General features: G+C 47.0%; 1 protein-coding gene across 4 annotated transcripts in view; it reads left to right on the top strand.

Annotated features, from left to right (window-relative positions):
- The window catches only part of LRMDA (leucine rich melanocyte differentiation associated), a 1,270,435-nt gene that overhangs the window by 144,417 nt on the left and 1,104,805 nt on the right, over positions 1-21,213 (top strand). For 2 of the 4 annotated variants that reach the window (XM_067710443.1, XM_067710442.1), the window contains one exon: positions 19,694-19,794. In XM_067710443.1, the coding sequence (XP_067566544.1) occupies positions 19,694-19,794 (101 nt within the window). Of the gene's footprint in view, positions 1-9,975; positions 11,212-13,690; positions 13,812-19,693; positions 19,795-21,213 lie in introns of those variants that run through there. The other 2 variants (XM_067710441.1, XR_010935927.1) reach the window with 2 other exon arrangements.

The raw sequence follows: 21,213 nt of genomic DNA, 5'->3' as shown, positions 1-21,213 counted from the left end.
ATCAAGGAAGAGGTAGAAGGTTTCCCCTCCACACTGCCCTGCACTCTCCCCAACCCCTGACCTTGGCCAGGATGCTTCATGTCTCTGGGTTCAGTGTTTATTCTTTTTCTTTCTTTTGCTATTTCTAGCTCTACTTCTTCCCTTCCTTCCCCCCACACCCCACCACCTTTTCTACAGCATTAAGGGCACAAATGATGTCACCCTGCTTTTGTTCCCTGCAGAGTCTGCCATATACTCAACAATATTCAATAAATATTGGTTACATGAGTACCTTGTCAAAGCTTTTTCTTTCTTTGTCCCCACCTTTGCTACTGAACCTTCTTTCTACCATGTGGTTCTTCTGTCACATTCTCTAAGTTTTGCTTGAAGAACCAAAGGCCTTGCCATGTCTTCAGTCTCCCCGTACTGCTTCTTCAGAAGAAAAGGCAGTCTTTTTGCCATTCGCTGGTGGGGGACCAGCCCCTTCAGCAGGGATGGTAGGGTGTGGAGCGAGAAGTGGCAGCAGTGGCCTGTGGAGCTGGCTGATATGGGGACACTGGTCCCCCAACGGGCTTGAGAGGCTGGGAGGATTGGGGAGTCTGGGGAGGGTCAGCTGTGCCATATCAGCATCATCTTCAGTCTCCTTCCCTTTTAATGATAATTAACCCCCAGTTTGTGCAGATTGATTCTCCCTTTGACGTGGTAGCTGATGGAAAGAATGAATGAGCTATTTCTTACAGAACCAAAATGTGAAAGAAGTTAGTAAACATGTCAAAAGGAGGCCGGAGCTTATGGGGACAAAATGTAGATGAGCTCAAAATGTCACAGAGATGAAAAACCAGAGGAAAAATGGCTTTCTCTGAAGGATGGTAGTCCATCTACCCCTGGGTGCTTCTGCCCCAGCTTCAGTCCTCCTCACCTTCATCTAATAGCCTCCCAAGGTGTCTCCTCCCAGCCCCACTTCCCCAGAACTGCTTTGATTGGACCTTCGGTTGCCTCAAGCCCTTGTAGGTGACCTGTTTTCTACCAAAAAAAAGTTTCACATGCTTTAGCTCCTCTCCTTCAATCTTCTTACCGTGAAAGCTTCCACTGTTTGTGCAGAGTAGCCGTCCGGCCAGACTGGGATCTTCTCCCTCACACCAGGCCACCCTCCTCAGTCCCATCTTTGCTTCTAAGGCTCCCTCTTGTACCATTCAGCACAGGGCTCGGCTTCCCCTCCCCCACCTCCATCAGAGTAGATCATAGGCTTCAGTGTGGTGGGCCCCGGGGTCCACCTGCTTGGTTCCACGCCGCCACACTTCCTAGATGTGTGACTTGGGGCAAGGTTCTTAACCTCTCTGAGGTTTCAGTTTCCTCCTGTGCAAAATGGATGTAATAATGGTACCTACCTCATAGGTCAGTGGGTAAATGAAATGAGACAATGCTCGTGTGTGCCTGGCGTATAGAAAGTGCTCGAAGTGGTTATTATTATTATCCGGCAGGTTCTTTCTTACCCCTGAACCCCTGGAGTGCCGTCTGTGCCACTCATCTGACACTTAATTATCTACTAATTGATGATATCTTTTATTAGCTATTCATATTGTTTAAGTCTGTGTTTGCATATGTGTATGCTCAACTTCCCAGTTAGATTTTAAGCTCCTCTAGGGCTGAACCAGATGCCTTCTTTTTATTCCCAACACAGACTAGCCAAGGGCTAAGTAAAAAAGAGAAAAGGCACAAATGAACACTTTCTTTTGGCCATGGCTTGTGACATGCAGGATCTTAGTTCCTGGACCAGGGATCGAATCCGTGCCCCCTGCAGTGGAAGCACGAAGTCTTAACCACTAGACCACCGGGGAAGTCCCACGAATGAATGCCTATTAAAACGAGGAATAAAATGTCCAATGCTTGTATAGTCCTTTCACAACCAAGATTTCCCTTAATCATCACAACAATCCTATAAGGCATGCAGTGTTACTCCCATTTTACAGATGAGGAAACTGAGGTTCATAGAGAGGAAGTCATTTGAATTCCAAAGGTCAGGGCCCTTTCCTGCCTCACAATGGCCTCCTTCAGCTTTCAGAAATTCTGGCAATGCCTCCCTCCTGTGCTCTGTGATGCTCAAACACATCTTCTTTGCTAGCCCAAGTCAGCATCCCTGCCAGCTTTCTTTCTGTGTGCTCGTGGAGCAAGCCATTTGAAATATTTCATTAAATGAAAAAACGGGTTATGAAAGAGCAATACATGTCACCTAGGAAGCAGGCTGTAAGGTGCGACCAACCACTGGTCATCGCAGGGGGTGGGATCGTGAGTGATTTTAGCTTTCTTCTTGCCTACCTGTGGTTTCTACTGCAAACATTTATCACCTTTATAAATCGAGATAAAACAATACAAGTTTTGTTTGTTTAACGGAGGCGACGCAGCAGCGCCGTTAGAACTCTCTTTGCTCCCTTGCCCCTCCCAGTTTCCTTTTACTAAAACATGCTCCCAATCAGAGGCAACCTCTTTCCTCTCCTTCCTTCCTCCAGGCGCTGAGCCAGGTGGGCAGAGGCCCGTCCCTGGCACTTTGTTAGTCACAGGTTTGAAGTGCAGGGGAGGGTTGGGGAGGGAGGAGTGATTGGTGTGGGGTGGGAATTTGGGGATTCTTTTATCCCCTGCATCTCAAAGGCTGACAGGCTCTTGAGGGGTGGAAATGACTGGTAATTAGTGAACCTTCTCCCTGCACGCTAAAGACACACTTCACAGTCTGCGTGACCTCTGCAGCTTGGTGAGGCTTTGTTATGTAGATACTCTTAATTGGGTGAGTCACTTACTGCAAACAGCTTTGGGAGAGAGCACCGTGGGCTGTTTCAGGGAGGCTTCCTACCAGGGGTTCTAACTCAGGAATCGGGGATGCTGGCTGCAGTGGCCTCTAAGTAACTCCACCGCCACTGGTAGAAGTGGTCCCCACATCTGGGAGTCAGCATGGTGAGCTTTTAGGGGGAATATTAAGTGTTGGTCTTTGTCGTCCTCCTCCCTCTGTCCTTCTCTTCTTCCCAGTTTATAGATGGCCTATTCTGGGCAAGGCTGGGAATATCTTGAGATATGAACTGGGTTCCCTACATTCAAGGAACTGATCACCTAGTTGGGAAGACAGGGACAGAAATAAATGTACATAACAACACCAAATAGCAGGCATTAATGCCAGGCACATGGGAGAGGCCATACAATGATGTTTCAGACCCCGGAGCAGAGAGCTGGAGCATTGGAGAAAGCTTGCCAAACAGGTGAGCAGTACTGGGAAGGGGTTTGGGATAGGGGCTCCCCAGGACGAGGAGACTTTATGAACAAAGGCATCGCCAGGTCACTGTCACACCCAAAGTCCTGGCTTGGCTCAGGTATCAGATGCACAGAGTACAGTGGGGGCGTGATTCACCAGGTCCTCAACGTGCTGCGTTTACATTATTGTCACATGCTGATGTTGATCCTAGGGTGTCCCATCTGCTGCGTCCCTCAGGAGGGCACAATGCATGTAGACTTAAATGCATCAAGTCCCCCTGCCCCTCCCCATCAGGTATTTCGGTGAATGGCACCATCTTGGCTCCCTCATCCTCGACTCCCAAACAGACATCAAGTCTTGGCAATTGGGCTGCAGTCTCTTTGCAATCTCTCCCTTCAGGCCCTCACCACCCTTCATGGCGAGTGGGGCTGCACTTTCAGAGCCTGTGAGGACACTTTCCTGTGCTTGCTCTCCCCCTCCTAATCCATCCTCCCCACAACTGTGAGACCAGTTGCCCTCCACCACAAATGTGACCACTTTACTCCTACTGTGGTCACGGTTAGGCCTGTATCGCTCTTTATGATCTGGCCCTTGCCTGCCTCTTTTGCGCTCTCCCCATCTGCAAGGTCACCAATGACCTCCCTGTTGTTAAATCCAGTGGTGAACTCTCTGTCCTCAATTTACTTGACCTCAAGTAGCGCTGGACAAGTTAATCACTCCTTCTTTCTTTTATTCCAACATTTTATTTATAAAAAATTTCAAACTTCTAAGAAATTTAAAGAACAGGATAATGAATGGCCAGGTCCCTTCCCCTAGACTCTTCAGCTCTTAACATGTTACCATGTAACATGTACCTCCCCACACGCATGGACACACACACACTTTTTTCCCCTTGAACCATTTGCAAGCTGTAGACATCTTGATGTTTATCTTAATTTCTTCAGCTTGCATCTCCTAAGGAAAGAACACCTCTTATGAAACCACAATACAATTACCACACCTGAGGAAAGTAATGTTAATTTAATATCATCAGTAATATCATCAAATGGTTCCAATTTAAATATTCCCAATTGTCCCTAAAATGTGTTTTTAGCTTTTTCCTCAGTTCCAGTAGCTAATAAAGGATCATGCATTGCACTTGGTTGTCATGTCTCTTTAGTCTATTTTAATCTAGAACATTCCTCCCTACCCCCTTTTTTTCCCCTGATGATATGACATTTTGGACAGTCTAGTCCCATTCTCTCTCTCTCTCTCTCTCTCTCTCTCTCTCTTTCTCTCTTTATTGAGATATACTTGATTTACAATATTATGTAAGTATAGTGATTCACAAATTTAAAGATTATATTCCATTTATAGTTATTATAAAATATTGGCTGTGTTCCCTGAGCTATACGATATATCCTTGTAGCTTCTTTGTTTTATACATAGTAGTTTGTACCTCTTAATTCCCAACCTCTATCTTACCCCTCCCTGCTTCCGTGTCCCCACTGGTAACCACTAGTTTGTTCTTTTATATCTGTGAGTCTGTTTCTTTTTTGTTATATTCACTAGTTTGTTTTATTTTTTAGATTCCATATATGTGATAACATAAAATATTTGTCTTTCTCTCTGATTTATTTCACAAAGCATAATACCTTCCAAGTTAGAACTGTTGTCTTGAAGGATGTTCCACTTTTTGGATTTGTCTGTTTCCTCATGAGTAGATTCTGGCCAAACGTTTTGGCAGGAATAGCATGTGGGTGGTGTGTACTTCCTATTGTATCACATCAGAGGTCTGTATTGTCAGGTTGTCTCACCCTTGGAGATGCTAAGTTTGAGCTCTTGGGTAGGTTGTGACTGCCAGATCTCTTCACTGTAAAGGTATGTTTTCCCCTTTGTAATTTATAGGCAATCTGTGGGAGGATACTTTGAGACCATGTGAATTTCCTGTTCACCCAATGCTTTCAACATCCCCTGATGATCCTTGGCTGAATTGGTCATTATGTTGGAACTCCGTCTCTTTGATCACTTCTTTTCTTGGTTTCTAGGGCCTGACTTGCTTTTGGTTTCTCCTTACCTCTCTAGCCGCTCATTCTCAGTCTCTCTGTGGTTCCTCCCCTTCTCCTTGACCTCTGACTGTTAGTGCTCTAGGGCCCAATCTTCAGATCTTTTTCATCCTCTCTCGTGGCTTTCAATGCCATCTGAAAGCTGAGGACTCTGAAATTTCTAACTCTGGTACAGCTCTGTTTCCTTCACTTTCATATGTTCAGCTTCCTCCTTGACATTTCCACTTATAAGTCTCAAAGTCGTATCAGACTTCTTAGGTCTAATGATCCCCTGATTCCCCCCTTCTCCTAATCTGCTCATCCATTTCAGCGTGACAGCTCCATCCTTCTAGTTACTCAGGTCAAAATCTTGGAGTTATCCTTGATTCCTGTGTTTCTTATACTCTCCATGTCAAACCCATCAGGAAATTCTGTTGATGCCCTCTTCAAGATATACCCGGATGCTGTTCCCTGTCTCCAGGATTCCTGCCATAGCCCACTGTTTGGTCTCCCTGCTTCTGCCCTTTCCTGTCCCTGGTCTGTTCTAAATACAGCAGCCAGAACAATACTTACAAAATATGTGTCCTCTGCTCAAGCCTCTCCATCTCATTTGGAGTGCAAGCCCAAGTCCTAACGCCAGCCAATCAGGTGATAGACGATCTGCCCCCTCCATCCCCGCCCTACACTGTGCCCCATGATTTCATTTACTTTTATTCTCCCCGTTGCTTACTCCACCCCAGCCACTCTGACATCTTTGCTGTTTCCCAAACCTGCAAAGCAACCTCCTGCCTCAGGGCCTTTGCACTTGCTGTTCTGGCCGCCTGGAACATTATTTTCCCCCTAGATGTCCACCTGGTTCTCCCTTGCTTCCCACAGGTCTTGGCCTAAATATCACTTTCTTAGTGGGGCCTTTTGATCCCCCCGTCTACCCCTGGCACTTTTTATCCCCCTTCTCTGCTCTATTGTTCTCTCACTTAGCACCACCTGACATACTCTGTATTTATTTGTTTGTTATCTATCCCCCTACTGAAAGTGAGCTCCACAAGGGTAGAAACTTTGTTTTCTTTACTGCTCTGTCCCCAGAGTAGTGTCAAGCATACAGCCAGCACTCAATACATATTTTTGAATAAACGAATTGAATGAATGAATTTCCAGTACCTCAGGAAAAGTTATAAACTCTCTGGGTTCCAAGTACCAACAATCTATAAAGTGTCTGCATTGTCTACTGGCCAGTAGTAGCTATTGTAGTAGATGGGCGGCCAGGGTGTGTCTCGGATTGGGGTTCAGGGCTCAGATCATAGCCATGAGGTAGAACCCGTGATTCTCGCATTGGCATGTGTCTCTTGTGTATGCACTTACGTGTGTGTTTGTGTGCATTTGTGTGTCTGTGACAGTCTGTGCCAGTGCAGTCATGTATCAAGGTTAGTGATTCTTCTGTGTTTTCTTCTGCAAGAAAATTGCAGATGCTTTATAGGGCTGTAGAACTTTTGTGTGCCTGTGAATGTCTCTTCTTCCAGCTGCAGCATCTTGAGGTCTCAGCCCACCTGTGCTCTGGAGCCATCCAAAGCCTGATGCAGTTGTCCTGGGATACTCATCTTTCTGGCTGGGGTGACTCTACCCTTGGAAGCACTTGAATTCAAGTTCACCACTCAAGCACAAGCAAAGTGACAACACGACAACACAAGACTAAGAGAACGCTCATAGCTTTTGCATTTGCTGTTCCCTCTGCCTGGAAAACCCTTCTGCCAAGTCTTCTCATGGCTGGTTCCATCTTATTATTCAGACTTCAGCTCAATTATTGCTCCCCTTAGAGAAGCCTCCCCAGAACACCCCACAGCTGTCTGAAGCTGTGCGGTTTGGGCATCACAGAAGCATTGTGAGTGGGGCTGAGGTCCGGTCCATGCTCTGCTCATCCAGGATTTCACAGGAGAAAGGCTCTGAACTTCTCACAGAAACCTTGGACATTGTATCTAAATTAGCATCTCCACCCTGACTCTCTCTCACATTGTCTGCTTTTGTCTTCATAGCACATGTCAACGCTTTCTGAGATTATGTATTTCACAGACTTGAACTTATATTATTTATCTGCTTGTTACCTGTGTCTTCCCTGTAAACCTCATGGGAGTAAGGACTGTATCTGTCTTGGTCCTTATTCTACCCGCAGTGCTGACACATAGTACGTGCTTACTAAATATTTACTAATGAGTATATTCGCTCTCCTTATTTTGGGGAGCTGTACATACTTACTTGTATTTTTATTTTAGTAATAAATCTCTCCTTAGATCAGTTAGTCTACGTTTAAGGAAACTGAAGATGTTAGGAGTGAAAGAGTCTCCATGGGCACCCAACTGGATAGTAGCAAAGCTAGGTCTTGAACCCAGGACTCTGGCCACTATAAGCCTTGACCAGCCATTCATCTGACCCTCAGCCTCGGGTGCTGGTGGTGCCAGGTGCAGCTGACAGCTGTTTTGCCCCTGGCTCAGAGCTGCAGAGAGAGCTGGGCTTCCTTTCGAAGAAGTGGGAAGAGACACTAAATTAATACTGGTAAATCATGCCAGAACCCTCGTATGCACATTATTATTATTGCCCCCCCATATATTCTAAAATAATCCCTGTAAATAATTATAAAAATAAATCTCAGTGACAAATTTTTTCTTTTATTTCCAGGAACACATTTATTCATGCTAATCTCTTCAGGGGTAGGACAAATTGGAGCACTGGGTAGTGAATACAATTTGCAAATAGGCAATATAAGTAGAGAGAAAATTAATATGTATTCCTCAGCACTCTAAAAGGAGAGGAAGAACATTAATAGCCATTTCCTTGCAGATATAACTTTGAAAATGTTATTTCTGATCCATCAGCGTGGGGCTCCACATGAGGAAAATGGTTACAACGTGACAAGAAGTGATTAGATGTGAAATGGCATCTTTCTGGCACTCCTCCCGTCTCTTTATCCTGTTCTTATTGGGACATAGGAGGAATCATGTTTTGTTCAGAAGATCACAGCTCTGGCCTGGGATCAGCTGCTCATTGGCTGGGTGACCTTGGGGAATTCCTTTCTACTCTCTAGGCCTTGGTTTCCATATCAGTAGCTGGATTAGATGAAGCAGTGAATTTGGGTTATCACAAATCCTAATTACTTGAAGGTACTTGAGAAAAATAGAGATGCTACGGCACCACCTACTGAATCAGAATGTCATTTTCTGAGTTCTATATATTTTTTTAAGTGACATGCTGAAAGTCTCATAATTCTTTTTTTTTTTTTAATTTTATTGTGGTATAATTGATTTACACTGTTGTGTTAGTTTTAGGTGTACAGCAAAGTGAGTCATATTGAGTCAAAGTGAGTTATACATACGCATATATCCACTCTTTTTTAGATTCTTTTCCCATATAGGCCATTACAGAGTATTGAGTAGAGTTCCCTGTGCTATACAGTAGGTCCTTATTAGTTATATATTTTATATATAGTAGTGTGTATTGTCAATCCCAATCTCCCAACTTATCCCTCCCTACCCCCGCACCGGTAACCATAAGTTTATTTTCTACATCTGTAACTATTTTGGTTTTGTAGATAAGTTCATTTGTAGACTTTTTTTAGATTCCACGTATAAGCGATATCATATGATATTTGTCTTTCTCTGGTTAGTTCCATATATTTTAATTGAGGTTGGGGGAGGTTCCTCAACCTCTAAGTGGCAGAAACTTTCCAAGCCAAGCTGGGATTCTGGAAGGGTAGTTGGGGCTTAGGCACTGCTCCCTTCTTCCCCGCTGGACAATATAAAGTTGAACAGGTTCTTCTGGTCAAGGATCCCTTTCCCTCTCAAAAGTCCAATATGAACCCCTCTCCCCAAGTCAGAGATGACCTTGCTCCTGAGCCCAGCTAAGGACTTAGAGTATCTGTCAAGTTCCAGGCAAATTGGGGAATAAGATTGGTTTCTCATTGCTATTTTCAGGATTTGTGAAAATAATGCTAAGAAATCAGCAGATGGCAGTTTTATTTGTAAATTCTTTTTTCCCCCTGCCTTTTCCACGCCAATCTCCTCCTCTCTTTGTTTTTAATTACAACGTAGTATTTGCATGTTGCAAAAAATCACAGAAGCAAAGCAGAAGCCCCTTTCCCACTCACCTTCCCCAAACCTGCTCACTTCCCCACTCCTTGCTAATGTTTGTATTTTAGTAGAGAGACAACAGAACCTTTTAAGATCTAAAGAGAAGGGAAATCTGAGGCACTGAGAATTAATAATGATAATAATAATTATGATAATAGTAAATAATAACAATAAACTAACATCTGTGCGACGAATACTCATGCCAGACATTATGATTGCATTTAATATATATTAACATTTTTAATTGTTCGGATTGGGAGAGCGGAGATGTGTTTTGGAGTATAGATCATCCTCAATCCCCTCACATGTGTGCACAAACTGCAGAGAGGGGCCTGGAAACCTTCCCTCTTTCCTACACTTCCCAGACTCCTTCTTTTAGGCTGAAAGGAGGCTGCTTCGGCAACGAAGAGCATTTTGTATGCAGACATCCAGCTTTTTTTTTTTTTCATTGAAATCTAATGTGGTGAGTCTGAACTAGGGGCTGGGGCGTGATTAATTACAGCAACCATCTTAACCTGCTCGGGCTGAGCCTGAAAGAAACGAGGTCAGGCTGAACAGAAATTCAGGATAGAGAGGAATGCTAATAAAACTTTGTTAACTGGCCCTGTCTTTCTTTCAGCTGCTGATGCACGGAGTTGGAAGATTTAAGGAATCAGTTCCTGTTTCGCTGGTTCTGGCCGACCCCAGAATCAACTCCCTTGATTGGAAATAAACAGGATCTTCCTTTTTATCCCCAGGAATGTGATGGAGGAAGGACTCTAGGGGAAAAGGTCTCTTCTGCCAAAGAAGAATAATAATAACAAAGATGACAGTGGGAATAAAATATTGCCCTCTTCATCGAGGGCAGTAAGGAAGTGTCTAGCTATATGTGTTGAGCCTTCTCACTCTCCATATATGCATGTTAGAACTCCAGAATTCAGCCCAGGTTTGATCTGAACTCTTTCTGTTCTGTGGTCCTCTTGAGTGTACTATACATATTGGGCTCCATGTCTCAATTTTGGTTTCAGAAAACAGGATTACAATTACAGCATTTAAGCTTGACATAGTACTGTAAATGTCTAAGCATGAACCCCTCCTAAAGGGTATATCTCTGTCATGTGTACCCTCAGCGCCTGGCACAGTGCCTGGTCCTTGGAAGCTGGGGCAGAGGGGCTATGGTATAAATGGGGTAAGGCAGGGGGTGCCTGCAGCTCCCTCTCTGTTGGCTGAGGAATGGGGTGAGGGGACTGAGGAAGAACTCGGATGACTGCATGAACTTTCCCTTTCCCTCAGTGCTCCTGGGGCAGGGGCAGGAAGAGCTGTGTTCAGGGAGAAACCCCAACAAGACTCATTCCCCCTGTTGACTTTTGTAAACTCCTTGTATTCCAAAGGACTCATTTGCCCACTTCTGGGCCAGCTGTATCTCAGCTTGCTCTCTCCCCTCCCAAGGGGAGGACCATGTTACCTAAAAAAACTTACCTTTTGCTATTTCTTTTTTTCTCTCCTTTATAGTTTCCCTTCTTTCTCTCTTTCTTTCTTTTTTACCTTTTGCTATTTCTATTAAATTTTCCTTTTTGCTCAAGAAAGTGATGAGGTAGAAAAATGTCCCCTCCCCACTCTTCCAATCTTCCTTGGTCCAGGGATACAGATTCTTTTTCTCCTTCTCCTCTCCCTCCCTTTTGCCTTCCTTCTCCTTGTTCCTCTGTCATGAAGACTAACTTCCCAAAGCTGAGCGGAGTAGGGAGAGGTGAATCCAGTCTGTTTCTAGAGAAGCCCTCCCCCACTACATTCAGTAAAAAAAAAAAATGTTTACTCTGCTCAAGAATTTTCAATAGCTCTCTATAATCATCAGTTTATATTCATTTCTGACATTAAAGTCCACTTTTTTTTTTTTTTTTTTTTTTTTTGCGATACGCGGGCCTCTCCCTGCTGTGGCCTCTCCCATTGCAGAGCACAGGCTCCGGACGCGCAAGCTCAGCAGCCATGGCTCATGGGCCCAGCCGCTCTGCGGCATGTGGGATATCCCCGGACCGGGGCACGAACCCGTGTCCCCTGCATCGGCAGGCGGACTCTCAACCACTGTACCACCAGGGAAGCCCTAAAGTCCACTTTAATCTGAGCTATCTTGAACTTTATTCTTTGTGATTTCCCAATTCCCTCATCCCTACAGTCAGCTGGCCTTCCTGATGTGTTCACTTAGTGGAGACCAGAGCGGTTGGGGAGGCATTCTAGGCAAAACCAACAACTAAAAGGTGAGCAGAGGATGGGAGAAGCAGGAAAGGAGGCAGGAAAGGTAAAGGTTGATGGGATTTAAAAGATCTTGAGGGAAATTAGTTTGATGATTTTGGGCTCAAGATTTGGGGCTGTATTATTAGATTGGGAGGAGGCCACTGAAAGATTTCAGGTAGGGTCAAATCGGGCATTTAGAATGATCTCCCTGGGGCTGTGTAGAGAAGGGAACAGCAGTGAGGGGGTTTGGAAAGGTGGCAAAGATCCCTGCTCACTTTGGTGTCATTGGTGGATAGTAGGGTCTGCAGAACAGACCTTCTATGCTCAGAAGACACAGCCGTGTATGGAGGCAGGGGCGTGGGTGAAATGACCTCAAGCACCCTCCTCCTGGTAGGGGGAAGGGGTGGGGTTCCAGTTTCATCTCTGAGTAGGTGTCAGTTTATTTCCACATGTTCTCTCCTTCGGGTCAAAGCCCATCTAGAAAGGGCAAGGGGAAAGTTCCCCGGGGGCGGGTAGAGAATCACTTCCTCCTTTTCAGGCAGGAAAGGCAGACAAAAGTGGACAATGGACTCAGAGACGGTGCATCCAGCAGAGAATGAGGGAGGAGCCTGAGGGGCTGGCCTGGGGCAGGAGGCCTCAGAAGATTCCCTTTGATCCCCCTTATCTCTGGAGGGCAAGCATTCTTTTTTGGCCTGTGGGGCCTTTTGTTGTAAGCATTTCCTGGAACCCACCAAGGTAAACACAGCCAAGTGTGTGTTCTTACAGCTCCACTTTGCTGTGTCCGCTCCTCCCAGCAGAGAGAAGGGCAGGCGAGTCAACCCCCACGGTCAACCCCCACGTTACAGTGTGTTGGCACCAGGCCTGAGAGATAACCATGACGGCCACAAAATGCTGAACCAATATCATAATCATCACTGTCAGCTGCACAACCAGGGCCTTCTAAGTGCTGTTTAGACACAGGGACCAATGAAAAGTCCTGTGAACACCCCCTTTGATGGAGATGGGGAGCTACAATCATCAATAGGCCTACTGAGTTGAGGTCCCTGGAATGCCTGTGAGATCTGGAGCCTGGTGCGTGAGGATCCAGTTTTCCCTTCTCTATTTGAATGGTGCCTATACCCATTGGTATGAAGGGAGCAGGATGGAAAGTCTAGTTAAGGCCGGGCTGCCTCTCAGCTGCAATAAGGGACGGCTGATAATGTGACATTGAATTGGATTCTGGTGATAGCTTTGTGCATCCTGGTGCTGGAGGTATGAAGGCAAAAATACAGAGAAAATAAGGGTACTTTCAGTTGAGAACAGGCATGAGCTTCCATTTACCCGTCCCCTGGGCCTAACTTCACCCAGACAGGAGGCAGCAGGGGCTACCCCTCACTTCCAAGTGAGGCAAAGGTGTGTGTGCGGAGCTGACCCCATGGATGACTTCCAGCCTCACATTTAACATTTCCCTGTGAGAAGAGAGAATAAGGGACGCCTGAAATTTGGGGACATCATTCAGCTCTTCTTCCCAGGGCGTATTCCTGTCAAGTGGGGTGTTATTAGCTGAGCCAGTGGTTTATTTATAGAAAAATTCAATTCCCTCTTGCTCCCCATGCAAATGGGAACTCCACCCCATCAGGTGTCCTTTCAATCTCTCAACTCCCCTCTTCCCCTCAGAGTTGGGGACAGGAGTTCCCAATATGCCCCTCCTCCCTACAGTTGAGGACAGTTATGTAATCCGGATTGTGACATGGAGGACAGTCCTGGCTCTCCACACGCCCCTGGCTAACGGCTGCGATGGGGAGCCCGTGATGGGAGACCTCCCTGCTTCTCCATCCCCCAGTGCGCCCCTACCAACGCGCCAGGGCTCTGGGCATGAGATGGGGCTGCTATTCCTGTTGCCCTGACCCTTCCTGAGCCGTAGGGTCCTGGGGCGCCCGGGGGCGGGGCACTGGGAAGCCTGGCGGTCTCGCCAGTGAGTCGGGCGCGGGCGCTGCGGGCACCTGTTGCGGCGCGCAGAGCGCTGAATGAGGCTCACCTGCGCGAGGCCCGGCCCAGCGCGGGCGGCGGGCGCACAGCTGAGCCGAGGTTCAGACGCCCGGCCCGCGCCTCGGGCTTCCGCCGGGTCAGCTGACCACCCAGTGCGGAACTAATAGCCGGCCCGAGCTGCCCGCCGCCGCCGCCGCCGCGCTTCTGCTTCGCGCTCCGCACTCGGTGTAGCGCGCCCGCCCCGTCGCCATGGCTGGGCTTGTGGTCAGTGGAGCTCAAGTAAGTCTGCTGGGGCCACCCCGCCCCCGCCTCGGCACAGTCGGTCGGGGGAGGGAGCCCTGGGGCGGGCGGCGTCCCGAGGTTAGACGGGGCTCCCTGCCTCACTGCAGGGGGCTGCGTCGGCAGGTGGGGAGTGGCTCCATGCCCAGGCTTACCCGAGTTTGGTGAGCACAGGCTCGGTTTTGCGCCTGGCACACCTCCTGGGTGGGAGGAGAGGGGAAGGCCCCCAGGTCGCCCGGGTCCCCTCCAGCCCCAGCGCTCACTGACCAGGGGCCAGCCCGCGGAGCTCTCCATCAGGCCGAGTGGGTAGTACGCACAGCCCACGGTACTTTCCCGGGCCCACAAAAAAGTTTTCTTTCATAACCAGAAGAAAAAAAAAGAACCTTGGTTAAAGAAACGTTTTAATATATTTGTCTGTACACCAATGCAGTTGTAGAATATAAATTGTAGCTAAGGGTTTTTATTTTCCCCCCCCCCCCACCCCACGGAGGAAGGAATCTATGAAAGACAGTGAAAATCATGATGCATCCCTGCAGGCGCCGGGTTGGGGGGTTTTGCTGCAGACTTGCTCCAGCTTCTGACCAGAGGCCCCTAATCAGAGGTGGGTAGAAGGCTACAGTTCTCCAGTTTTATTTTGGTCCTGATTTCTTTAACAGGCGTCCATGGGAAATGGCAACACTGCAGTTTCAACCCGAGGTGATAGACATCCAGCTTTACTTGCTGTCAGCGCTGTAGTGAAGCCTTAGGTGTTAGTCATTGCTGGACGGATGGACTCAGCCATTATGGGGACCAGGTGCCTTTTACTTGCTGGAGAAGCCAGGTGTCCCTTTTAAACTCTGATTAAGCCAGCCCTCCTCCTTCCCACCTTTCCCTGCACACCCTAGAGAAATGGTTCTGAGGAGTTGAGGCTCTCCCTTGGATTGCCTAAGGCATGTAGTGTCAGGCAGAATTAGATTTTGAGGTTACTTTTGGGCTAAGGGAATGTTTCCCCTTCTCAGAGTTCAGAAGGGAGCAGACCAGGGAGGTACCAGCCTGGGAAGGAGGTTAAAATGATGTATCATATTTAGCAGGCAGGGAAAAGGGACTTTCTGGGAGTTAACAAGGCTGCTGGGGGAAGGGCTGGAGGAGAGGGCCTCTGCCCAAGCAGGGTCCCTGACCCACCAGAACCTAGGTCTCTGCATTTCAGACCCATGGTTCTCTGGTAGCTTCTTGCAGCTTCATGGAAGACTTGGCAGTGGGGCTGCGCCTTCCTGTGCCTCCCTTTCCCTTTCTCTTCCCCTGTTTCCCAAACTTGATTTTTTTGCGCCCCTTGATTTTAGCACATCCCAAACTGCCCAAGGACATTCACTGACCTGTGGGTGAGGCATTTTGGGCCCTTGGGGACAGTTCTAAACAGATGGAGCTGCCAGGGAAGGAGCGGAGCAGGCAGGTTGGGGAAAATGCCGTTGGGTCATTAGTGCGCCGTATTCTAAACCTCCTACATCAGTGAATCTGAGTGGTGGCCCTGGGGTTAGGGTCTTTTTAGCATTCTCCCCCTTGCAGCCATTATAAGGTACAGCACCTTGGGCTTCCCTGGTGGTGCAGTGGTTGAGAGTCCGCCTGCCGATGCAGGGGACATGGGTTCGTGCCCCGGTCCGGGAGGATCCCACAGGCCGCGGAGCAGCTGGGCCCGTGAGCCATGGCCACTGAGCCTGCGCGTCCAGAGCCAGTGCTCTGCAACGGGAGAGGCCACAACAGTGAGAGGCCCGCGTACCGCAAAAAAAAAAAAAAAAAAAAAAAAAGATAAAGCACCTTGAATGTGTATTACATGGTACTTCTCAAACTTGGGATCCTTATAAAGGGGGGAAAAACCCCACTTGCCGTGAAGTCCACAGTATTACTGTTTTTTATTACAATATTGCTTAAGTATACAAACATAAGACCAGATAGAACTTTTTCTAAGTTCATATTTAGAGACTTACAAGCCCCAAATAAAAGGATGGCTTAAGTGTAAAGATGAAAACCGTAACACCCATAAAATTAAACAATTTAATGAGATGGATGATGTTCTGCTGAAACTCGGTCACTGCTTTCAGTGCTGCTGTAGGCTGAGGGCCATCGCCCTGGGTTTGAGGAGTTGCACAGACCTGTACCACCACACACTCGGGGATGAGACGGTCCTCCCTACACGTTTCTCTGTAAAAATCTTTTAACATGGATCTGACTCCATTTGGTCTTCTTTTGGCTTGAATGCATCATTTATATTTAGTACGAAAGCCTCAATCTTCCTTTTCCACTAGCTTAGGATAATTAAAGTAGGGGCATTAATACAACTGCAGGTATAAATGCAAACTTGAAATTTGGGTACTGAAATCTCATACCCGAAAGACATTGGAATAAGAAACCCCTGCCACAGGGATATTGGTCTGATTCAATAACTATTTACCCAGTGGCCACTAGGTGCCCAGGACAGGGCTATGTACTTTCAATATGTAAACTTATCTCATTCCTCAATTTTAACTTACATTACAGGGTAATATGTGACTCGTGGGGCTGTTTAATCAGGGTTGACTAGTTAAGAGCCAGGTGGTAAGCTTTTAATAAATGTTAGTAGTTACATTATTCTTAACACCTTTGGAGGTGGTTCGTGTTTAACTAGTTTATAGAAGAGGAACAGACTCCATGAGATTGTGACCCATCCAAGATAATACAGCTAGTAAGTAGCAGCACAGGGACCCAAACTCATGCCCAGAGCTGTTTCTACTCTCACAGAGCTTCCAGTACTGTGAACTTAAAATTAAGAATCCCTCACCCCTGGGTGGGGGCAGGCATCCTAAAATAATCTCCTCTCAGTCTGACTACTATGGAAAAGTTCAGGAGCCAGACCATCCCAACTGCAAAGAGAAACCCTCAGTGTTCTGCAGTTTGGTAATTTTCTGCAGCTTCTGCTCAGAGGAGCTGGCTGTGTGTACATCTGCGTATCCCACCAAGACATTCTTATTTTTCCGTCTGGTGTTCCTCACTGTAAGGGTCTTGAACTTGATATGTTTTCATTTCCCTGATAATGGTGTCCTTTTCTGCCACGCAGGGTAGAAGTCTTGGGGTGCATGTTACATAAGGTAGGCAAACTAAAGGTACGAAACTTTGTCCTTCAGTTCACTCAACATCAAGAGAATTGACTAAATGCAATGACTTCTCACTTTGGATGGGCTCTTCTGTGCCATTTAAGATCTCTTAAGCTCTGTATTCCTTCTCTTGTTTGCTGAAGATGCAGACTATTTTTGACCTGGCTCTTCTGGCTTCCTGTTTTATGTTAGGTGGTCCCATGCTCCAGAAAGTTTCCTGACATCCTGAGAGGTCATGTCTTCCACTCAGGAGCACTTGAATAAGTTTCTCCTCTCATTATGAGTGTTGGTTGCAGTGCCTGGCAGTGACTGCTTGCTGCTTTGAAGCCTTTTCCAGCCAGTTGGAACCCTTCAACATGGTTGACTTAACTCACATCTCAAAAAGCTTCCAGTTTACCGTGAGGGTGGTCTAAGCATGCAGATGGCTTATCAAGTTGGTTTTCTTACGAAATTTTGGAGACATGGTCTGCATCTCTGTGGAATAGGAGCAAGTTGTGCTTTGTTTAGTTCTCTGGGGATATTGTGCTGTTAAGACCATGGAGTAAAACAAGCTGATGGAATCCTTGTTAGACATGTAGTGAATGATCCGAATGCTTCATGGTGATAGCTGTCCTTGGTGTTTGTTTGCTCTGAAGTGGAATCCTACAGGAGAAAAAGGGGAGCAAATATCCCTCTTTCCCCAGGCTCTGACACTCTTCTGGGGCCTTCCACACGGTGTCATGAGGTAGCTCTAGACCTTTCAGCTAGGAAAACTCATTTTGAAGCCGAAACTTGATGATAGATGCACCCCTGGATTTTGTTGATGAAGAAAATCCACATCCACGTGTGGATATTTAAGAATTCCATGGCCTGCATGTTGGAAGTCCTTATTCCTGGTGCAAGATGTGGTCCAGGCTCTATCATTAAGAAAGATGTGTTATAGTGGGCAGGCCTCTGGAGTCTCAGTTTCCCTGTATAAAACATGAGGGGTTTTGATTGAGTCCCTACTAAACTTAGCCCTTGATGACCCAATGAGGAAAGAACTCAGTTCCTACATTGAAAGCTCAGCCTCTCTGCTTCATATATAGCAGAGGTCTTGAATGATTTTGATGTGTACAAGATGGTGGTGCATTTTGGGTGAAAGGGATGGGTTTTCAGGTGAGCGCCTTGGGCCTTGGGACCAATGTGAACATATAATACAGAAGAAGCTGCTGATGGAGTAGACATTTGAGTGATGGAAATCCCTAGATTCTCCAGTCTCTCCTTAGTGTATAACTTCCATCTCTGCTTGGAAGCAGAACTTAATTTGTTACACAAGGAGTTCTGAAGAAAGATGGGTCTCGTGTAGAAAGGGGAGAGGTTATCATATTGAACTTACAGCTCTTTAGTTTCTAGCCTGTATCTTCCTAAGTCAAAATAATTTTATTGGAGTCAGCTATTTTTCTGTCCTTTATCCCCACTTTGTCTCCTCCAGGAATGAAGTTACTGAAGGAGAGTGAATACACGATGTTGTATCGTCAACGATGGGCCCCCATTGGATAAGACAGGGTTGAGAGATGACCTGAAAAATTGAGAGTGCTAGGGTGCAGCGTGACTTGTATTAGATTGAGCCATATGAAAGTACTGTTGTGTAGTTCTACAATGATCGAAATATTAGTAATTCATACAGTTTAACCCAGTACCTGAGAATGCAAGAAGGCCACCATATTCTTGTTCTCAATTAGGAATCATAACTTCCCCACCCCCCTGGACACCTCTCTCTAATTCCAAGACATCCTTGTCTGTATGTGTAGAAGAATGAGGGTTTGCAGGGGGAAAGGATCAAGGCTACAGCCACGAATTTCTGCCGAGCAATTGGAGGTAGGGTCCTTTAGTGGGAAAGCGTCATGTACTGTGATCCACTGGTCACTGGTTTGTCTTACTGGTTTTGGAATTAGTTGCCAGTCCTTCCTGCAGTGTGCTATCTGTAAAAGTGAGTTTCAGAAACTCAGTGCTTGGAGCAGTGAGAAAGCTCTCTGACCTTGTCACAGCCAGAAGTTTTGGGATCAAATTTCAGTTCAGCCTCTTAATGTTTGGGCACACTCTAGGTAAATAATAATAATAATAAAATAAGTAAAAGAATGCCTGAGGGAGCAGCTCTGCAAGCAGAGTGGGGTTGATTGCCAAAGGATCCCTGGAGGACAGGGTCTTGGGAGCTCTGGCCACCCATCGTTGCCCCGTCGCCTTTGAGTCAGCTTCGTTCAGAGTGTGGAGGACATTTTATATACGGTGGAAATAGGATGGGATTGGCGGTCTGGGGAGGTTTTCTTGTCCAACCCTATTTGTTCCAGCACCCTGCAGGTTGAATGCTGGTATGTGCATCTGCTCTGTCTTTTATGAGGTAATGTGCATCGCAGGGTATTTGGGGGAGGGTGGGAGCAGAGGAGGGGAAGCAGGAGAGCCAGAGGGGCAGCTGTTGGGAAGGCCCCTGAGCAAGAGGCTGATTGCTGTGATTATACCAGCGTGCTCTGACGTTGGGTTTTTTTTGGGACATCTGAATCAGGGCAATTTCAGTCCAGTTTCCATTGTGCTGGGATTAGTCTCCATCATGCTAAGTGTACCAGCAAAGGGGAGCTGTTGGCAGAGTCCCTGAAGCCCCCAAAGCTGATTTGATCAGGAAAACAGCCACACGTGGGGCTTCTCGTGTGTGAAGCGTGTGTTTCAAGTTGCGGAAGCAATCATCGGATCAGTGACGCAGGGTTGTGAGCAGCTGGGTGATTTCCGTTGGCCACAATTGTTTCTGTTCCATTTAATTTCCAGGTGTCCTACATAGGCCAGGACTGCAGAGAGATTCCAGAGCACCTCGGCAGGGACTGTGGACATTTTGCAAAGAGGCTTGATCTGAGCTTTAACCTTCTGAGGTATGTAACCTTCACAAGACGCAGACCAGGCCTGGGAGGCCCAGTCCCCCTGGTAACGGCCTGCAGATAAAAGACATCCCAGCTCTGCATAGGGTACAGGGCTGTGAGACCTGTGGAACCGCACCCCGAAGGTTTGACTCTGCTTCACATGGTTCTCTGCTCCCCTCTTTGCGCCGGTGAAAAAGCAGCAAGTGTGAGCATCTCACATGTGTCATGAGAGGGCCATCAGCGTCACTTTGTTCTTTTCCTTTCTCACTGATGTCCGTGCAGACGAGTTAGGATACTCTTGGGGAGAAAGTGAGGTAGAACCAACAAGTGCTTTGGGGGTGTTGAGGATGCTTTCCTGGATAACTCCGTCGCCCAAAGATTTGCCAAATCCCAGGTAGAGTGTTTTTGTGTGATGGAGTCTTTGCCTTTTTATGAATTGGAACTTTAAATATTTGCAATGATGATTTCTCCCAGATGGTATTTCAAAGTAATTCCAACACTGTTGGCATGGGGTAGGTGGGAGGGAAACTTGAACAACTGTTCCAAACTTGGCAGAGAAGGTAAGTGTGATCGTCTGTATTATTCCAATGGAGAAAACAGACAGTTGTTTCATTTCTTCCTAAAAGATTTTGAATTGAGACTGGCTTGGGGGCTTCGGGGTGGGAGCTAGGAGGTTCTTGGAAAGCAGGTATCAGTGGGACAAATGGGCAGGGATCTGGGTCGTGGCTTTTCCTAACGAGGTGGTTCCACACAGAGGTTTTTCCTAAGTGTCCCCTTTAGAGCCATGCTGTCCTGGGAAGGGAACAAACTGTCTCAAGGTGGAAGGAGAGGTGAAGAGCTGGAATCCCACCCCGGGGCTTCTGTACTTTCCTACTTCCATGCTGTGGAGTGTCTTCTGAGTCGGGACACTTGGGAATTATGGATTCCAGGGAAGATGGACAAAATTCAGGGCTTTAAGGCACCAGAGGGTAGAGGGGAGTTGAAGCTAAGCCAGCAGAGCTTCTTGGGCTGGTGCTCAGGAACTCACAGTGGAGATGCATGGGCTCCAGGGAAGGGGCGTCCAGGGAGTTGTGTTGCAAGAGAGTGGGTGCTGTGTGCTTTCTCTCCCTGACTCCCAAGGGGTTTGTGTGCTTCTGGAGAGATGTGGAAACGGAAAAGTTGCAAAGTAATAGAGTGATGAGAGGATGCCAAACAAACACTGACTCTAAAGAAACAAAGGCTGGTTTTTGGTCCCTACCCAAATTGGGGACAGAATACACAACCTGGACTGGACAGTGCCTGAGACACGGGCGCCCCTTGAATAGCTCCCCAGGACAGACTCAGGCATAAGCGTTCCTTGGGGCATCGGAAGGAGTTCTTCCCATGTGACCGGCCTCCAGGGGCTTGGGGCTCTGTGGCTCAGGGGGTGGCTGCTTTGCTACTGGGAGCCCG

This window comes from Pseudorca crassidens, chromosome 16 (assembly GCF_039906515.1).
Source record: "Pseudorca crassidens isolate mPseCra1 chromosome 16, mPseCra1.hap1, whole genome shotgun sequence".
Lineage (NCBI taxonomy): Eukaryota > Metazoa > Chordata > Mammalia > Artiodactyla > Delphinidae > Pseudorca > Pseudorca crassidens.
Note: the sequence above shows the minus strand (reverse complement) of the source record. Positions and strands in the feature narration are given on the sequence as shown.